Consider the following 22,035-nt stretch of genomic DNA (forward strand, 5'->3'; position numbering starts at 1 on the left):
CCGACTCGTGGCACATCTCGAGCCCTTGCCTTTTCAGGAGGGCAGGCCATTAGCTATCGTGGCAGAGGAGTTGACCGAGCTAGTCGAAGCGAGCTCCGATGAGCTCATATCACGCCAGGTGCTGATGGCTGAGGAGGGCGAGGATGATGGCATCTCACCATCGATGCACTTGATATGATATTCGAAGATGAGGCCACAGCCAACACCGGCGACAAAAATGACACTGAGCGTGAGGCACGAAGGGCTAGGAACAGAGCTCGCGCATTCCGGCAAAGGAGGGTCTACGAGCGCATGCGATCTATGCATCGTGAGCTAGACGCCGAATTCGCCACCGTGAGCGAGCGGGGCTTCAGAACTCCCGTGGCCAACATCGCTAGGGTAACTGCCATACTCGAACGCAGCAACGATCCAAACCTGCGCCAAGCACTTCGCTACGCGCAGAGGGCATGGATTCAGCTTGATCAACAAAACCCGGCGTCCACCGTCGGAGAAGAACACATGGGCGAAAGCCGCAGCTAGCCTAACAGTCGAACGGCTGGCGGCCGTCCTCGACCTCAGTGAAGTAATAACAACGACAATGCTTGTGGGAGTCAGGCCACTGGCGGGAGGCAGCAGCCACCTCCAGGAGGCAACCCGCGACAGCCCAATCATCGGAATCCTCCAGAAGACCTGCGCCAGAGAATCAATGAAGGACGCGATGCGCGATCCATAATTGATTCCAGACACAGAGAGCGTGAAGTAGCTGATACAGAAGGTACCGAATGTAGTGATCGCTTTCTTGCGTTCACAGCACGGTTCAGCAGCAACAAGTACCCTAAGGGCTTCCAGCCAATTGGGATCACCAAGTATGATGGCAAACAAGCTCCTCAGCAATGGCTACGATGCTACTCCACGGCTATAGAAGTCGTAGGAGGCTCCAACATTACAAAGGTCGTCTACTTCCCAATGGCCTTGGACCCTACGCCGCTCACATGGCTGGAGAGCCTTAGCAACAACTCGATCGACTCCTAGGAGCGGCTCAAGAAAGTCTTCATCGACAACTTCCAGGGGGTGATCACCCGTGCATGTACCCGTCATGACCTCGCTCAATGTAAGCAGGAACGTAATGAGCTCCTACGGTCATACACACGCCATTTTTTCGACGTGCGAGCCACCATTGCGAACATCTCGGAGGAGGACATTATCGACTGCTTCTACAATGGCATCACTGACCCAGGCATCTACAGAGACTTTGGATGGAATAGACCAAAAACTGTTGTAGGACTTTGTGATATGATGCATGACTAGTCCGAGCAAGAGGAAAAGATGCAGGAGCGGTTCCCGAGGCGCAATGACAACAACCTGAGGCACACAAACGACAATCGTACTAACAAGAGCCAGCGGGACTACTCGGGTCCATCCCGAAAGCGCAAGCCAAACGACCTCGTCGCGGCTTTGGATTGTCCTTCGTGAGGCAGGAAGACAACAACGTAGGAGGAGTTCGAAAAGCTCCTGCAGAAGAAATGCCCATGGCATCCAGGTGCCAATCATGTGGCAATTGATTGCTACCACCTCCGGAGGACATTCAGTAATCCCGGTAGCAGCAAGAAGAACAAGCCAGCGGATAAAGAACCCAAAGAGGACGACCAGGGGGACAAATCGCACAATGCAAAGTTCCAAGATGCTTCGAAAACCATCAACGTCATCTTCGGAGGTGATGAAGAGTTCAATTCCAGGAGGGAACAGAAACTGCTCCTCCGAGAAATCATGTCCATCGAGCCGGCGGTACCACGACCACTTCGGTGGTCGGAGGTCCCCATCTCATTTTCACGTGATGATTAGTGGACAAGCTTCTCGGAACTCGGCAAATTCCCCCTGGTCCTGGACCCGGTGGTGGCAGAAGTCAAGCTCACGAGAGTACTCATTGATGGCGGAAATGGTCTCAACCTCATCTTCGCCAGCACTTTGAGAAAGATGGGCTTGGACTTAACGAACATGCTTGTCCCAATCAAGTCCCCCTTCTACGGCATTGTCTCAGGCAATGCAACGTATCCACTTGGCACGGTGGTCCTTCCAGTCACCTTTGGCATGAGGGAGAACTACTGCACCGAGTTCATTAAATTCGAAGTTGCCAACTTCGAATCTTCATATCATGCCATACTGGGCAGACCGGCACTGGCCAAATTCATGGTAGTGACGCATTATGTTTATTTGCTTCTCAAGATGCCAGGGCAAAGTGCGGTACTCACTCTCCGAGATGACTTGAAGAAGTCATATGATTGCAACCAGGAGGCCATCCAATACGCTTCGACTACGCGTGTGCCAGATGCTTCAGGAGAAGTACTCGCAGCCGTGCAACAACTCTCCCAGGCCGGGCTGGAAATCCCTACGAGAAAGGCCAGCAAGTCGAGCATCAAGTCGACCGGCGAAGTGGCCCTCAAGACGATCCAGCTCCAGGAGGGCGACCCATCTAAGACCACTGTCATCGGTGCAGGCTTAGATGGGAAATAGGAACTCACGCTCGTCAGTTTCCTTTGGGCTAACCGAGACATATTCGTATGGAAACCAGTGGATATGCCAGGAGTGCCCAGGGAACTGATTGAGCATTGTACAAATGTACACGCACAGGCTGTGCCCAAAAAGCAACGCCTTCGAAGGTTTGCTCAAGACAAACGTGAGGCAATCAAAAGGGAAATAGCTTAACTCCTCACGGCTGGCTTTATTAAAGAAGTAATCCATCCAGAGTGGGTAGCTAATCCCATCCTTCTAAAGAAAAAGAAGAAAAATAACAATGAATGGAGAATGTGCGTTGACTACACCGATCTCAACAAGCATTGCCCGAAGGATCACTTCGGGTTACCACGCATTGATCGAGTTGTAGACTCGATGGTGGGTTGTGTACTCCTCTGCTTCCTTGACTGCTATTCGGGGTACCACTAGATCACGCTCAAGGAGGAAGATCAAATAAAAACCGCGTTTATCACCCCGTTCGGGACATATGCCTACAAAACTATGTCTTTCGGGTTGAAAAATGTAGGTGCAACCTATCAAAGCGCAATTTAGATGTGCTTCGCTGAGCAGCTGCATCGGAATGTTGAGGCCTACATGGATGACGTGGTCATCAAGACCAGGAATCCCGATGACCTGATTGCAGAATTGGAAGAGACGTTCAACAGCTTACGCAAGTTTCGATGGAAGCTCAACCCAACAAAGTGAGTTTTCGGAGTACCATTAGGGAAATTGCTCGGGTTCATCATCATCAACCGGGGAATTGAAGCCAATCCTGTGAAGATCATGGCCATCACTGATATGGAGGCTCCTCCACAATCAAGGATATGTAGAAACTAACAGGATGTATGGCAGCCCTGAACAGGTTCATCTCCCGACACGGGGAGAGAGGACTACCCCTCTTCAAACTCCTGAAACGCCAAGACAAGTTATAGTGGATCGAGAAGCCCGAGCGGGCTCTGCAGGATCTGAAACAACACCTACAGTCACCTCCGGTCCTTACAGCACCACTGCCGGGAGAAGATCTACTACTCTATATTGCGGCGACAACTCATGTCGTCAGCAGTGCCATTGTAGTCGAGCGAAGCGAGGAAGGCCATGCGTTTGGAGTGTAGAGGCCCGTGTATTTCGTCAGCGAGGTACTCTCCGAATCTATGGTACGATACCCGGCAGTTCAGAAACTTTTATATGCAATACTGATCACATCAAGAAAGCTGCACCATTACTTCGACGAGTACAAGATCACTGTGATTATGGATTTTCCGTTGGTGGATATTCTACACAATCAGGACGCCACGGGGCGTATATCAAAGTGGGCAGTGGAACTGGGGGCTCTGTCAATCGACTTCAAGCCACACACTGCAATTAAGTCTCAAGCTCTAGTCGATTTTATGGCCGAGTGGAGAGAGAACCAAATTCCAACTCCAGTCGACAAGCTAGAGCACTGAACCATGTACTTTGATGGGTCTCTTAAGCTCGATGGCGGCAATGCTAGAGTCCTACTTATCTCTCTAAGAGGCGAGCAACTGAGGTATGTCCTCTAGATCCTTTGGGAGGTATCCAATAATGAAGCCGAGTATGAAGTCTTGCTTCACGGGCTATGTTTGGTGATATCGCTAGGCATCAAGTGACAACTTAAACACGGTGATTCACTTCTGGTCGTTCAGCAAGTTAACAAAGAGTGAGACTGCAACAAGGAGACAATGGACGCCTACGTACAAGAAGTTCGCAAGCTGGAAAATAAATTTTCCGGCCTGGAGGTTCATCACGTGATACGGGAAATAATGTTGGCGCAGACACACTATCCAAGCTAGGATCCACCTGTGCACAAGTTCCAACAGGAGTTTTCATCCAGGAGCTGAAGCAGCCATCCATCAAGTCCTCACCTCAGATAACAACTGATACCAGCTGTCAAAAGCCCGATCGGGAGGTTATGATGCTTGGAAAGGACTGGAGAGAAATTTATATTGACTTCATCCGAGACCAAAGACTACCAGCGGGGATGGACGCAAGAAGCGCAGCGGCAGCTCGTGTCATGCGCAGAAGCAAAAGTTTTGTCCTAGTCGACAATAAACTCTACCGGCGTGGTGCACGATCAGGTGTACTCATGAAATGCGTCACGGGAGAAGACGGCTACGACATACTGCAGGAGATACATGAGGGCGTATGCGGCAACCACGTAGCTTCAAGAACGCTAGTGGGGAAAGCATACAAAGCTGGTTTCTGGTGGCCCACCGTAGTGTCCAATGCTGAGGACCTCATGCGGAGATGCCAAAACTGCCAATTCTTCGGCAAGCAATCTCATGTCCCAGCTCACAATCTTATCACCATACCGCCATCCTGGCCGTTTGCTTGTTGGAGCCTTCATATGATTGGGCCATTTACAACGGTGCCAGGTGGTTTCACTAACGTATTGATAGCAATCGATAAGTTTACCAAGTGGATCGAGTACAAGCCGATAACCAAGCTCACGCCAGACAGAGTCGTTGATTTCATCTCCGATATCCTGTATCGCTTCGGCTTCCCGAACACCATCATCACGGACCTGGGATCAAATTTCACGGCTAACCAGTTCTGGGAGTTCTGTGAAAATGCGTGCATCAAAGTCAAATATGTCTCCGTTGCACACCCAAGGGCCAATGGTCAAGTCGAGAGGGCGAATGGCATGATAATCAAAGGCCTCAAGAAAAGACTCTATGATGAAAATAGTAAGAAAGGAGGAAAGTGGATACACGAGTTGCCACATGTCGTCTGGAGGCTCAGGACTTAGCCGTCCAAAGCCACAGGGCAAACTCCATTCTTTCTTGTCTACGGCTCCAAAGCAATCTTGCCGGCTGACATCATGTGGAAATCCCCAAGGGTTGAAATGTACAATGAAGGCGAGGCAGACGAAGCAAGGCAGCTAGAGCTTGACTCTGTTGAAGAGGCTCGCTGCACTGCTCTTGTTCAGTCAGCACGATACCTACAGGGTATCCGCCGATATCACGACCGAAACGTCAGAGAACGGTCATTCAGTATAGGCAATTTGGTCCTACACCGCATTCAAGACGAGTCCGGCTTATACAAGCTCAATTCGAGGTGGGAAGGACCGTTCATCGTCAAGCAAATTAGAAGATCGGGGTCTTATTGACTACAATACCCCAAGGGCCAAGACGTCCCAAATTCTTGGAATGTTCAGAATCTGTGCAAGTTTTACCCATAAGAAGACATGCAGGGATAGCTATTCTCCGAGCGCCTAGGTGGTTTTCTTCCGATTCAATTTGGAGGCTATGTGCCACAGAATCTGGAATGTAAATTTTCTATTAAAATATGGAGGCTGTAGCCACGTTCATGTTTTATAAGAATCGACTTCTTGCCATGAGCATGACAGTCGTTGCGATGATGATCGCGTTTTTCTCCTAGAAGGTTAGATCTGCTCGATCGGATTCTATCTAACTTGTTGGACGGGCTCACATGAGGAGCTATTTTGGCTACTCCCAGTGTCGCTGCACCCGGGGTAGTGTCTACTACTTAGCCTATGAACATGGATGGCAATCCAGAAATCATAAGGCAATGATGAGTATAGATGTCACTGACAGATATATTACAAGGAGAAGAGTACTTGTTTTTACAATATCTCAATCCTAGAACTTGACATAGTTACCTAGAACTTCAACTTTAACACCAACTAAGCTTGAGCATAACACAAACTTAGCTACAGGAATGGGCTTAGTCATCATATCAGCAGATTGTCATGAGTAATTATCTTGCATACTTTAACATCACCTTCAGCAATGATGCCTCAAATAAAATGATATCTCACATCAATGTGCTTTGTTCTTTCATGAAACATCAGGTCTTTAGTAAGACAAATAGTTCTCTGACTATCACAGTGTATAGTATTGCAAGAAGAAACCCCGCAAAGTTCAGAGATAAACCTCTCAACCAAATAGCTTCTTTACAAGCTTCAGAAATAGCCATATATTCAGCTTCAGTAGTGGACAAAGCAACAGTACCCTGCAAACATGCTTTCCAACTAACAGCACAACCACCAATGGTGAAAACATAACCTGCGAGAGACCTCCTCTTATCCAAATCACCAGCATAATCAGAATCAACATAACCAACAAGTCCATCTCTAGATTTCCCAAACTGCAAACAAGCACTATAAGTACCTCACAAATATTTGAAGATCCACTAAACTGCATTCCAATGCTCTTTACCAGGATTAGCCATGTATCTACTGACAACACTCAATGCATGAGGTAAATCAGGACGAGAACAGACCATGGCATACATAAGAGAACCAACTGCACTCGAATATGGAACTCTAGATATGTACTCAATATCATCATTTGACACCAGACATAAAGCTGGAGATAATCTAAAATGTGCAGCAACGGAGTACTCATTGGTTTTGCATCATGCATATTAAAACAACGAAGAACCTTTTCAATATAAGCTCGCCGACTGAGGTATAACATACAAGACTTTCTATCTCTGATAATTTCCACACCAAGAATTTTTTAGCGGCACCTAAGTCCTTGATCTTAAATTCTTTACTCAATTGTGCCTTTAATTTAGCTACTTCTGATTTATCTTTTGCAGCAATCAACATATCATCAACATAAAGAAGCAAATAAATAGCTGAACCATTAACTGTCTTCAAATAGACATAGCTATCATAATCAGACCGCTTAAAACTATGAGAGAGCATAAATGAGTCAAATTTCTTATACCATTGCCTAGGAGATTGTTTCGAGCCATAAAGAGATTTCTTTAATCTACAAACAAGGTTTTCTTTTCCAGGAACAACAAAACCTTCAGGTTGGTCCATACAAATGTCCTCTTCTAACTCCCCATAACTCCCCATGTAAGAAAGCAGTTTTAACATCTAATTGCTCAAGTTCATAATCATGCATAGCAACAATACTAAGTAATATGAGAATAGAACTGTGCTTCACAACTGGAGAAAAGACATCATTAAAATCAATACCTAGAATCTGACTATAGCCTTTTAGCAACCAACCTTACTTTTAGCAACGGATAGGCTTTTTATCCTTGCGCAATCTGACTAAATCCCAAGTACCATTATGTCGGTGCCAAGGAACGGGGGTCCCCAACGCAAGTGATTAGTGGAGACGCTCGCCTGCCGCATGAGGGCTGGCCCATAGGGTAGGCCCGCCTGACTCTTAGGTCCCGGGAGCCCGAAGGACCCCGGGATACTACTACGAAAGGACCCCGGGATGCTGGGCCAAAGGGTAGGCCCGCCTGACTCTTAGGTCTCGGGAGCCTGAAGGACCCCAGGATACTACTATGAAAGGACATTGGGATGTTGGGCCACAGGGCAGGCCCGCCTGACTCTCAGGTCCTATGAGCTCGAAGGACCCCGGGATACTACTACGAAAGGACCCTAGGGGAACGGGAAGCTGCCTTTGCTCTGAAGGAAGCGCTTTGATAGTCGGCAAGGCAGGCGGGACTAAATATCCCCCTACATAACGGGAAGCTACCTTCGCTCCGAAGGAAGTACTCTGAGAGCCGGTAGGGCAGACGGCACTAAATAGCCCCTGCATGCTTGCAGGTGGATGGCCCGCATATATGCATGCACCAAGATAGGATAAGATAAGACCAAGGAGAACTCCTCCACAGGAATACATGCATGTATGAGCTGCATGAAAGCGTGTTCCAAGGTACATGCACCTGTACACATTAAAAAAGGAGGCCCATGCATGAAGGGCACGTCAGCTGTAGAGGAAACACCTCATTGGTTCTCTATGTATAGCCCGTTTTGGGAATCCCTCTTGAATTATAAAAGAGGAGACCCAGGGCAGGGAAGGGGGGCTTTGGGCTCTAAAAAGATTCAAGAGCTAGAGAACGAGCTCGGCTCCTGTATACTCTCTAGTTCATGCACACCCACAAAATATACAAAAAAGCAGGACGCTACTTTTCTCCCGGAGGCCGAACCTGGGTAAAAATCTCTCTGAGCTAACCATACGTGCTGCCTAAGGGGATCAGCGTGTTCAAACCCTGGCCGAATCTCTAAACGAGGGTTCCACAAATCCTGGCTCGCGGTTCTCACCCACCGTCACATTCTTTTCAAGTGACTCCATCTCATCTTGCATAGCGGTCATCCAATTGTTGGAATCAGCAGAAGTAATAGCCTCAAAATAATTGGAAGGTTCTGCAACACCTTCAATCTCTTCTGCAACACTCAAAGCATAAGAAATATTGCATTCTTCGATCAATCTTTTAACTGGCTTAGGAGCCCTTCTGGCCCTATCAGCTGCAATAGAATGTTGTGGAGCCTGCACAACTGGAGAAGAATGCTCAACAACAGATGGATCATCAACAATTGGCGAATCATCAATAATAGGTGCATCTTGAACAGCAACATTATCATTATCTGGTGAATTATCAACATCAATAAAATGCTCCAGCTGCACACTTGATTTCTGAACGGGAGCATCAGTAAATAGGTTGTCAGGTAACATAACAGATTCATTAAAGATAACATTCCTGCTAATCGCAACCTTTTAAGTTTCTGGATTACACAACTTATAGCCTTTAACACCAGATTTATAACCAAGAAAGATGCGCTTAATAGCTCTAGGCTCCAATTTACCATTATCAACGTGAGCATAAGCAGTACAATAAAAAACTCTCAATTGCGAATAATCAGCTGGAGAACCAGACCATACCTCAATTGGAGTTTTCTTATCAATTGCAATACTAGGTGCATGATTAATAAGATAGCAAGCAGTGGAAGTTTCAGCCCAAAAATATCTATGCAAACCAGCATTAGACAACATGCAATGGGCCTGGGAGATGATAGTCCTACACTATTCTGTTGGGGTGTATAAGGAACAATGTAATGCCTAACAATGCCTTCAGATTTACAATATGCATTAAATTCCTTAGAACAGAATTCCATCCCATTATCGGTATGAAGCTTCTTGACCTTCTTTTCAGTTTGATTCTCAACCATAACCTACCACTCTTTAAATGCAGAAAATGCTTCTGATTTATATTTCAAGAAATAAGGCCATACCTTTCTAGAATAATCATCAATTATAGTCAACATATAACAAGCACCACCAAGAGAAGGCTTGCGAGATGGTCCCCATAAATCAGAATGCATATAATCAAGAATACCATTACTTATATGAGTAGAGGTACTAAACTTCACTCTCTTGTGTTTGCCAAACATATAATGCTCACAGAAATCCAACTTGCTGATGCTATACCCATCAAGAAGTCCTCTTTTGCTCAACACTGCCAAACCAAGTTCACTCATATGCCCAAGTCGCATATGCCAAGATTAGTAGCATTAGAATTGGATAATGAATTAGAAATTACAGTGGCATCACCTGTAATTGTAGTACCATGAAGACGGTACAAGTTGGCATATTTCAAATCAGCTTTCATAACAATAAGAGAGCCTTTTGACACCTTCAAAACTCCATCTCCACCGGAGTACTTGTACCCTTTGCCATGAAGAGTACTCAAATAAATAAGATTCTTTCTCATATCTGGAATATACCTCACATCTATCAAAGTTCTGATAATACCATCATGCATCTTAATCTGAACAGACTCAATACCAACAACCTGATATGGACTATCATCACCTATTTTAACAGAACCACCATTAACAGAATCATATGTGATGAACTAATCTCTATTAATGCATATATGGAAAGAAGCAGCAGAATCAAGAATCCATTCATCACCACTATTTGCACATCCAGCAAAAGCAACAAGAACCTCATTACCATCAGAATAACCATCGGTAGCAACAAAAGCATTACCTTCATCATTGGATTTACCTTTCGGTCTCTAAATACCAGCTCTCTTTTCTTTGTTCTTCGACTTAATACACTCAAATATGAAATGAGTGTTTTTCTTGCAATACTTGTAGAATTTCTCATCCTTATGTCTAGACTTTGAACGACCATGATAGCCATTCGAACCCTTGCCTCAATAACCATTACTTGATTTCTTTTGTCCTGCCACGAACAGACAAAGCTTCTCCATTGGAAGCTGAACCTTCAGAACACACCATTTGTTTCATCTTTTCCTTTGCTTGCAAGCCTCATAAACATCATTCATGGTTAGAGTATCACGACTATACAATATAGTATCTCTAAAGTTTGCAAAAGAATCAGGCAGTAAGCACAAAAGGATAAGACCCAAGTCCTCATCATCATAAAGTTACCTCCATAGACTGTAGGTCAGTAACGATCTCCCTAAAGACCCAAAGATGGTTAGAGACAGAACCACCTTCTTGCAACTTGTGCGTGTACAACTTCATCTTCAAATGCATCTTGCTCGTCAAATCTTTAGACATGCAAATTGACTCCAACTTGAGCTGTAGAGCAGCTGCACTTTTCTCCAACTTCTTGCAAAATATTATTTGAAAGATGAAGATGAATATGAGATAAGGCCTTACGATCTTTCCTCTTCTCCTTATCGGTCTAAGACTTTGAATCCTTGTTACCAAAGTTATCAAGGGCATCATCTAAATCAGCTTGCGCTAAAACAACTTGCATCTTGACTTGCCATAATGCGAACCTCGTATCTTGATCAAGCAGCGGAATATCATACTTCATAGAAGCCATTACAAGAAATAACTATAAGGAAAATAATCTGCAGTAAATAATCTAGGTGCGTAACTGTGTAACCTTAGCAATAACCTACAGCTTGTAAACTGAAGAACCTTCTGGTAGCAAAGCTCCTCAATTTGAGGAAAAATCACGCACCGCAGCCGGCCCTGCTCTGCTCGATCTGCGTGTAGCAGCTGCAATTCTTTTTCCATTGAAATTGTAGCGTAGCAGTGCGGCAGGCTTTGATCTGCTCTCTCGACTGGCAAGAAAAACACGATGATTGCAGCGGTGCGTCAGCTTTTGCAGATGGGAACTCCGCTTCAACCTCGAACTAGGCGAGCTCGAGACTTTCACGTGGACAACCGGAAAGCCGCCTCGAAGTGGACGCAGCGAGGCGCCGTGTCGCCGATTGATCGGCGGGGAACAGGTGATCGGCCTTAGCAGATCACCGCAAACGGCGGCGGGTCCACAAGCACCGTAAACCCTAATTTTTTAATCGATCTCGCGTACGGCTTTGGTACCACGTGTTAGCAAATAATACGAAAATAAGATCGAACATGAGACACGATTTTTATATAAAAAATCCTTGCAGGAAAAAACCATGGACGCCAACTGGCGATCTTTACTGTAATGAGAGAGTTACAACGCAGCGAATATAATAAGTCATCAACTCTTGTGCGGCATACAAGATGTATATAAAGAGTGGACTGAACTAATTGCAGTCAAACATGGAAATAAATCCGCTAGTTACGTAATTGGAACCGTAGGCCCTCCAGGCATCCCCACGAGACACACGTTATAATTCAGATCATATCCAACATAATCAAACCTTAATTCTTCCGGACACATACTGTTGCGTGCATATGAATGATTTGACCAAAGCTGGGAATGCCATTATTTTGTCAGCAAACCACTGAAATTTCTTGAAATGGAATTGATTTTCAATTTTAGTAGCCACGGTTGCCTGTAAATATATATCATAACCATGTGCCACATGGTTCCTTTCCAGTAGCAAGTTATAAGCTGCCACATATCTGACCTCTTGATACTCTGCCAGGAATCCGTACCCTCTTTGAGATGCTCCTTATCCATACAAAAAGCCACCTCTATAGCCAGTATTGAGATTTAGCAAAAAAGTTAAATTAGAAAAGGCGACTTCGGAGCGTGGCATCGCATACCAGGCGTATCTGATGAGGTGTGAGGGCGGTCTTTTGGTGTGGTTCTGGACATATAGGATAAGATCTAGACATAGAGGCCACTTGGTAGGCTATATGCTATGTATCGTGATTCTTTATAGAATTAGTCTCCTCTTCCATGCTGACTTGGCTTGACGCCGACCAGATTCCATGCATAACTCGGCACCTGTGGTTTTAGCAACCATCATTGAGCTCGCTGACCTTACGAATCCGTACGGTGATGTTTACTAATAAATTACCAATACCAGACTACAAAAACCTCCATAGTTTTATTTCAATTGAAATTTAGTTCATTCCACACTTCATAGACATGCCAAACAAAGACATGAAAGATTATTATTACGAGTGAATAGTCCAACCACTACGTGTGAAATATGCAATGACGTTGGCATGGAAAGCTGGCTGAAAGCAATGAAACTACTTCAACTTAATTAGAAACCATTTTACGGGTCACGCTGATTTACGGTCACACGTAAATTGGTGCGCGTGCGGTCGATTCCCAACCAGACTGAATGATGGCCCTCCGCCGTGCCAGCTGACTAGTCCCGCCAGCTAACTAGTCTGTCTTCAACCCACGCCAACTGATGCACTTTTGGTTCCCGCAACCCACCAAAATTTCTGACATATTAATTTAAATACAAGAAAAACTATACCGGTGGTGAAGCTTATATATTAAAAAAATAATTTGAAAACAAAAGTTGATAAAAAATTCAAATCAAAATTTGGAATCAAAAGTTGAGAGCAGAAATCCAAAAAACACAAAAATTATGTGAAACACAAGTAGAACGCAAATATTATTTGAAAACAAAACTTAGAAGTTTGGAAGGGATAAAATTGATATCCAAAAAAAATTTGGAAAGAAAAAAATTGATCTCCAAAAAGGATAAAATTTGGAAATAAAATTTTGGAAGAGAAAAATTATGATCAAAATTCTAAAGAACAAAAATGTTGGAGAGAAACTTTAGAAGGAAAAAAATTGCAGAACAAAATTTATAGACAGAACTAAATAAAAAAAGAAAAAGAAAAATGTTGTTGGAGACCGTGACTGAGAAAGAGAGGAGCAGACGGAAGGTGGGACGTGAAAGATTGAAACGGTAAATGGAATGCTGCGGGGCCCACCATGTGGGTATGGGGGTTATGCGTGCGTGACTGAAACTGGTGGTGGGGATATCGACCATGAGTTCTAAAACCTGCAGTTGACCGTAGAATTAGGATAGGACCATTTTACTCCAAAATATTATTTTAACAAAGTTCTGTCAGGATCTCCACTCTAATTCTGGGTTGATTTCTTCGGTTTCTATATTATTTTAACAAAGTTCTGTAGACCAGCATTTCATTTTTCTTCAAGTTCTGGGTTGATTTCTTCGGTTTCTATATGTAACAAACTGAATGCTCACAATGTTATTCTTGGTATTTTATTATTGAAAAAGGGAAAAATGGGAAGACAAAAATATCAAAAGGATCTCATCAGTGAAGTGGCAAGTTGTTTCAGCGACTCCTAGTTACATCTTATTCTGATTCCGTAGCTGTGTTACTGTTACACAACAACTTTGTTAAATGTTCCTCAATTTACCCAATTTACATATCTAGACTACATCTCATTCTCTCTCTTCTGACTTGTCGAATAGGAAAGCCTAGAACTCCAGAAAAGTAAGATCCCCAAGCCTTATCAACATCCAAGAACGATCCGCCGCCTCGGTATCAGGTTTCTGCACCGGTGTTGCCGTCCAAATATTCCATATTCCACACTAAACCTTTATGTGGGTGTTGCAAGGAAGACGCCTGGCCATTATCCAAACACTTCCTACACCATCTCTCGCCTGTCGGATCGCCGCAAAATCCACTCTTGCCATGACATCTCCATGCCTATATAAACCGGCCTCCCTACACCCAGTCGAATGCAAGCAACCAAGCGCAAGTACTCGAAGAATCATACAAGAAACAATCTCAGATCTTCTATCCTACATTTTCAACTGTCCACGTTTTTTTTTCCCAACAACGAGACCACCACCTGATCGATGGACCGGGTGACAAGGCTGGCATCGCAGCGTGCAGTGGTGATCTTCACCACGAGCTCCTGCTGCATGTGTCACACAGTGACGCAGCTCTTCCGTGAGCTCGGGGTGAACGCAACGGTGGTGGAGTTGGACGAGGACCCTCGGGGAAAGGAGATGGAGAAGGCACTGGCGAGGCTGCTGGGCCGCAGCACCGGTGTGCCAGCAGTGTTCATCGGCGGCAGGCTCGTTGGGTCCACGGACAAGGTCATGTCGCTCCACCTCAGCGGCAACCTCGTCCCGCTGCTGCGCAATGCGGGGGCACTCTGGGTGTAGCGTGCCTTGTGCTCTGAGTCAGCTGATGATATATAAGTTAGTTTTACTGACATAATGTCGATCCAAATTAAGGGCTTCAGTATTTTGTAAGAGTACCTGGTAATTTGAGGAGTGAGAGCGTTTCCTCCCTGAAATGCACTGGCCATGGACAATTGGACATACACGTGACCGATGTAAGAGCTTCATTGATGCACGTTGAATCCTTAATGGTGTGGCAGTTCCTGGCATATTGTATGTTCATCCGCCACTTTTTCCAAAAACATCCATGAGCATATATTTTATTAAGAGAAAAATAATAGGTTTACACGATCACCCCTGCAGGCAGCGCCAGCGTGCCTAGTTACAACTAAAGCTTATATTTGATTACTTTCGTGACCAGACATCACAATTTGGTGACCAGACACTCTGTGATGAGTACATCACCACCAACAATACATCCACACCTACACCAGCATCTACTTCGCCAACACCACTTGGTCCTACTACTCGCGCTCGTACTTGTCGGCTTACCCATCAAGTAAGTTCACTCTTAAGCTCAGGTGCATCATATTTACACAATAAAGATACGTGCACTCTTGTTTTACTCACGAACAATGGATTGGATCAAAAGGGAAGAGACATCGCGCAGGCTGGATTCGGACTGCAGGACAGACATGACTTGTGACGGCCGCCACGACTTCTTCCGGACTCCATTTTGGGCGTTCAATTACTTTCTAGAAAGCTTATCAAATCTAATTTCCAACGGATTTGGAATTGCCTCCATATCTGTTCGGAGTCAGCCGCAATCGTCGATTTACTACAGAGTCCTTTTCAGCCCACGGTGCTGCGTCACCCTATTTTGGCCCAATGGGCAGTGTATCATGTTGAGTCCAATTCGGAAACATACTAGGGTTGGGATACGACCCCAGAACCCTTGTGGTTATTCTCCCACTTTCTTATAACCGTTAGCCGCTGCCAAAAATATGCGAATTTTGTTAGATGTAAGTTTATCTTTTGCTACTTCCTTGTAGGCGCGCATGCTGATCCAATTGCCCGTCTACTTATTTTCGGAACCCCACCATATTTGAGATTTAGTTCGAGACCTTCAATTACATCTCATATTTTCAGTACTTATTTTTGCTAGTTCTTCGATTGCTTGCAGGATAGGTGCCCTAGTGGCCAGGTGTCGCACTCCACAAGATCGCGGCAACCATAGGAGGTGGTGTATCGGTTGTTAAGGCGCAACATCGTTGGAAGGCTGTAGTCGGGCCGTGAACGTTATCTCCTCCATCAATCGAGTTATCCCACACCTCTTATCGAAAGATCAGGAACAAACCCTAGTGGGTGAGGATGACAAAAGAATCAAAAGATCACCTCTGCTGTTTCACGACCCTTTTTAAGTGCACCAATCCGCAAAACTCCTGGAGCCGGCACTTGGTGGCATCCCTGCAGACCCCATGGTTGCAAAAAGTGTGAACCAGACCTGTAGTTGACCATTCGGGCCGCCCAGCACAGCACGGCCCGAGCCCGATTAGACCCGGCCTGATTGGCCCGATTACCTATACGGGCTCTGCGTGCCATGCCAGCCCGTGAGCCCATGTATCTATGAAACCCTTCTTCATCAGAATTGTCTTGAAAAATTCAAATTTGACAAGAAATTTACTGAAATCTTAACATATTCTCAAATTCAAACACTTTCATTCACACATACACATTGAAACATAAATATACACGTACACAGACACATAGACATCCAAATATCAAACATTCAAACATATACATTCACAAATTTGAAAAGAACATATATTAACTTGAGCTATTTTATTTGTTGGCTCATTAAAAACCTTTGTAGGTAAAACCTCACACCTCGTGAGGACAAAACCCTACAAAGAAAAAAAGAGTACAACCAGCTCTAGTTTGTTCAAATACATCAATTCCGGTTCATGTTCTAGGCCATATATCCAAACCAGTACACCACAGACCACACTACACAGATTCTTCATCAAGAAACAAGTTCTAAAAAGAGTCTCCAAGTTCACATCAGTTGGTAATCAGAGCAAAGTTGTTCGGTGAGAGACTTGCAATCCTTTATTTTTTTTTTAATTTCCTACAGTCCAGAAAAAGCTAAAAATAGTAGAAAATCCCCCCCCCACCGCAATCCTATAGACCCTTTAGAGCTTTACTAGTACTGCTTAGTTAGAGCTTGTTGAGTTTTCGGTTGCATCGATTGTGTTGAGTTGCTAGTCTTAGTTGTAATCCTTTAGAGTTTCGAGTTCTTGTCATGTTTGGTCAGGTACGCTACCGAATCCCTGTTTTGGCCGAATCAGAATACACTTTGCCTGTCAAGTTCGACTTGGCATCGGTTAAGCGCGTGTTGGCCGAGACCGACTTGTTTTTGGTTAGCCTTTTCATCTCTCGATTGGCCGAATCTGAGTGCCTCTTGGTTATCAAGTCCGAATTGGAATCGGTGCAGGTTGAGTCCGAACTGTGCAATAGAGGCAATAACACTGCATATATATATTTAGCTATTCGGCTTACTCCAGAGAGAGAGAGAGAGAGTGGCAAATGTGTGTGTGGTGACTTGCTCACTTTTATTCCTTTGTTTATAGAATCTATTTTTAAGGTTCCTTTGAAAAAAAAAGAAAAGCAAAAAAAAGAAAAGAAAGAGGCCAATTCATTGCGTTTGTTTTTCCCTTCTGTTCGAGGTGGTGCTTTGTGACTTTCTTTGTGTTTAGGCTCACGTCTCTAGTACGGTCTAGGCTAGGACCAGCACAATACCATTGTTGAACGATTATTCAGCTTGCTTTTGTGACTAATGTGGTGCTAGTACTTCCTTGTTCTAGCCCACCTACAGCTCCACATATTCGACTACAGCTATACAGGTCTTGTTGCTGCAGCACCGATACACTTCATTCCACGGTTGCGGACTTGTTGGTTGCCGTCCCCTCCTGGCAGCACGGTAAGAATTGGTAAGAGCTTGTGCAATAGTTGAGAGTGAGCGCCTTGCAGTAGCTACATCCTATTAGCTGTAGGGATTTTACTACTTCACTTGTTTTCTTGTTGTCCTTTTATTTTCTCACCATGGCAGACTCCGAGGAGGAGGATCATAGCTTGCAGCAGTCTCCACGTATCAGGGGCATCATACAATATTTTGGAAGGCAAGTGAAGCTGCACACAGAGGGACTTGATAATGATATGTAGGTCATGAATGACAAGATTGGACAATTGTAGGCCACGCAGATTGCCACCAACACCAAGCTTACGGGACTGGAGACAACGGTCAGCAATATTGATAAGAGTCTTGCTGCACTTTTGCGGCATTTTGGTGAGCTCCATGCGAAGACCAACGAGCAGCATGATGATTGGGAGGATGAATATATTGCTGATACTGAACAAGATGAACGAGAAGCTCGCCATCGCCGACAGCTCCATACTAATCGTAGAGGTATGGGTGGTTTTCGCCGATGTCAGGTACACAACAATGATGATGCTTTGAACAAGATTAAATTTAAGATACCTCATTTTGACGGTACGTATGACCCTGATGCATACATTACTTGGGAAATTGCTATTGATCAAAAGTTTGTATGCCATGATTTTCCTGAGAATGCACGTGTTAGGGCTGCTACCAGTGAGTTCACTGATTTTGCTTCTGTTTGGTGGATAGAATATGGCAAGAAAAATACTGATGACATGCTACAAACTTAGGATGCTTTGAAACAGATCATGCGGGCTAGATTTGTTCCTTCTTACTATGCACGTAATCTGTTACATAAGTTACAACAATTGAGACATGGCACTAAAAGTGTAGAAGAATATTATCAGGAATTGCGAATGGGTATACTGTGGCAGAACCAACCTGAATTATACCGACTCAAGTACGCGAGTCCTCACTGGAGGGCTACCTCGCACTTCAAACGGTATAAAACTATTGGTCTGTCGGGTAACGTCCCGATGAACCACCGAGCGCAGGATCCAACAAGGTACCTCACACGAAGGTGAGTCCAGAGATACAATGCCCAAAATAATTTACACCACAGGCAGTTATATTACAAAAGTACACAAAATAACATTTGTTCTTACAGAAGAGAGTTTATTACATCACAAGTTCGGGTTTCTGATTAAAGTAGCGGAATATGAAAAGCGTAGTTATTATACACGGCGTCATTACAGATATTATGCTAGCCCTGGCATAATATCACTCGGCGGGGTCTGTGTTGGCCGGGGACGGATCCCATTCCACGGACCAACCATCAGGCAAAGGGTAAGGCCACGGTGTAATGAACGCGGGCTCCTCAGAAGGATTACCTGGAGTAAATAAATGAAAGCAAGGCTGAGTATACTAATACTCAGCAAGACTTACCCGGAATTGGGTATATCTTAGCCCATAACTAGACTCATGCTGGCTTTTAGCTTTGGGTAGGGTTTTCAGCTGAAAAGCAACAAAGAGTAGATCCTTATTTTCAATTTTTAGCTTTCAGGTTCTAGTTGAATTAACCATCTTAAGTAAGCACCTATAACTATCCAATCATGGTAGAATCTTTACTTAAACATCATCTTTGATGATCAAATAGTTGCTCTTGTTACTCTATGTGATAAAGGGGATAAGCAGTCTCATACATCGTGAGAGGCGGACGATTCTGAATCGAGATTCAACCCTTGCAAGGTAAACCTAACACACACGCTTGGAACACCACAGGGTAATTCCGAAGCAACCGTTTGCCTTTCATTCCGACTCGTGGATCAGATCCACCACAAGCGACTGCAGGTCATATGCACATCCAAAGTGCAGGAAGTACGTCTGTAGCGCGACTACAAAACCCGTACTCCTGGTTGCCCAGCAACACATATGCCTACACGTCGAACAAAGTAACAAAAAGAAGCAAATACATGTGGTGGGAGGTATGTCCACTCCTCGGGCCGATCGGTTACTAGGCTTACCGCTTACCATATTTCACGGCATGTGGCTAGTACTTTCAAACGCTTAACCACCGCTACCACACACTGCGACCTTATCAAAATTTAACAACACAGACGGGGTATCATCTTGACCATGATACCTCATAAAACTCCCGTCCGGCATCCTTATAGTGATAACAGGAATGTAAACATTACAATTCCTATATCGCGCGAGTGACAGGAAATCACTCGACTTCTACCGGTCCTATAAGCAGAGCAGCTAGTCGGACTCGAGTTCTAGTGTTCAATACATTGGTTCCTGGAGTAATGCAACTAAGTTTTCCAAACAACTCCTAAGAACTTAATGCATATAAATATATGTAAATAATATAGGTTGCAGTGTAGTAAAGTAGGGGTTATGTCCGGGGCTTGCCTTCGCTGGTGGGGTTGGGGTTAGTCAAATTATTTTCTTCCGAACCTTGGTTCGGGGCTTCAGAGAAATCTGTAACAAGAATCCCGGGGTCTTCAGAATAACCTTCTTCTTGTTCCGGGATCAACTGATAATCCCCGTCAGCGAGAGTGGTCGAGTCTACATGAGATGCAAATTACGAGTTATAGAATGCCTTTACCTTTAGTTTACTTCCCGATAAAGTTGCAATCTGATATAAATAACCTTTTATTTTGATATATCTCCTAATTACTTTGTACTGGGCAGTCATTTATTGAGTACTAATAAATTTACTTAGATTCATTAAACAATGAATTTAGCTAAGTTAAGTGTTCCATTTAGTAGCATGGAGCAGCAGGTGGTGTGGTTTCCATTAATATTTATATTAAAAACTTTACATATTAACCTTTTAATTTTAAGTTGCCATTACCTTATATATCTAATATATTATACCTAATTTAATTATCATTTAATTTCTTGGTTAAAAATTTAATAACATGCCATAATAGTACAAAACAGGACCTTAATCTATTTTCATGATTTTAGAACATTTAAAACTATATTTATTAATCATACTATGTAGACTACACATTATTTTTAACAAAATCTATACAAGAAGAAAATATTACTAAAGTACAAGATTAATTATTTTTCTTCAATTTCACATGTTAAAAGAAAATTATTGGCACTGGTTTTACTAATTTATTATTTTTCTATGAATTACTATGTAATTTTTAAGCCTACAAGCAATTAACTTTGATATTTAAATTAGGTCATCAATCATTCAAAAACTGAAGTCGACCTTTAAAGCAAAGTTACAGATCTTTGTCTAAAGATTCTAACAAAATTTAGTTTACCATTTTATGATTTTTCCTTAAAGAGATATGGTATTTCTAAGTTAACAGCAAAAAATTACATAAGGAGGTCCTTGGCTACTATTCCACTGAGTCTAGGGCTTTGCAAGAAACCCCCTGGGTTTCTTTTCCTTCTAACCCGAGGTCCCTGGCTGGGAACCCGAACAGAGCAGAGTGGTGGCGGCCGTGTTCCGGCGACGGTGGTCGCCGGCGGTGAGGTCCAAGGGCAGGAATCGGGTCAGGGGCTTACTGCGGTCGTGTTGGGCTACGTGTCGTGGACGAGGACGGCCGGAACAGTGAAGTTCGACTTGAACCCGAGGTGACGGCGGAGGGGTCGACGGCGACGAGGGTGCTCCGGCGATGAACGGGGGCCAAGATCCTGCGCACGAGAACCAGTGAGCCGTGAGGAACGTGCACGTGCCATCAATTTGATGAAAACATGCTGGATCAAGAGAGTTCGACGGAGACCGAGGCGGCGGCGGCGAGGAAGATCGCCGGCGAGCGTCGGGAAGACGCTGTGGTGCACCAGAGGGTCAATGGATGGGTCGGACAGCTTCAAGGGGATGATGTGGTTCTGTTAAGGGTGATGTGGTGGCTCGGGAGTACCTGCAACGAGCTGCCCACGGTGAGGCCGAGGGCGGCGGCGGATGGCGATCGTCGGCGACGAGGTTTCAACAGAAATTGGAGGACCACGAGTGGTCGGGGAGCACCAGTGGACTACGGGTAAGCTTGTGCGTGTGCTGGCTGGGGCGGAGGTGGTCCGGTGTGGGCTGTCCACGGGCGGGTGATGCACGGCCGGAGAGGAACGGGACGACGGCGAGGAAATGCCGTTCGGTTTCGGGAAAATTGGACACTGGGAGTAGCAGCTCAGCGTGTGGGTGTTGTTGTGGTGCTGCTGCGCGCGAAAGGGAGAGGGTTAATGCACCGGGGTAGCCTGTCCACGACGGCGAGGAGGTGGCGGCCGGAAAAGGGCTCGGGCACGTCGTGGCGCGCGTGGGAGAAGCCACCAGGGGAGAGGAAAGAAGCCGAGACTGGGAGGGGATGACGCGTGGAAGAGTTTTGCAGCTGGAGGTGGCGCTCGGGGCGCGGGATCGACGGCGAGCGGCGGGGGCAGAAGCGGCGCAGAGAGGGAAGCGGCGCGCGCCAGAGGAAGACGAAGCAGGGGGTGTCAGGAGGACTAATTCGTAAATTCCAAAGAGTTCAGGGACCCCACTGTAATCTAAAGTTTTCTCACTGCTACAAGGGTCAAATGGAAAAGTG

The 22,035-nt window shown here is 44.9% G+C and overlaps 1 protein-coding gene across 1 annotated transcript; it reads left to right on the forward strand.

Moving 5' to 3' along the window:
• Positions 1-14,178: 14,178 nt before the first annotated feature.
• On the forward strand, positions 14,179-14,756 carry LOC112894792 (glutaredoxin-C1-like). Its single transcript, XM_025962606.1, has one exon. It carries the CDS (start codon positions 14,284-14,286, stop codon positions 14,593-14,595), a length of 312 nt encoding a protein of 103 aa, XP_025818391.1. The 5' UTR covers positions 14,179-14,283; the 3' UTR covers positions 14,596-14,756.
• The last annotated feature ends 7,279 nt before the right edge of the window (positions 14,757-22,035 follow it).

Source organism: Panicum hallii, chromosome 5 (assembly GCF_002211085.1).
Source record: "Panicum hallii strain FIL2 chromosome 5, PHallii_v3.1, whole genome shotgun sequence".
NCBI classification, from domain to species: Eukaryota; Viridiplantae; Streptophyta; class Magnoliopsida; order Poales; family Poaceae; genus Panicum; species Panicum hallii.

Excerpts from the sequence above, each read along its gene's own strand:
- LOC112894792 (XM_025962606.1), top strand. The coding sequence starts at position 14,284 with ATGGACCGGGTGACAAGGCTGGCATCGCAGCGTGCAGTGGTGATCTTC.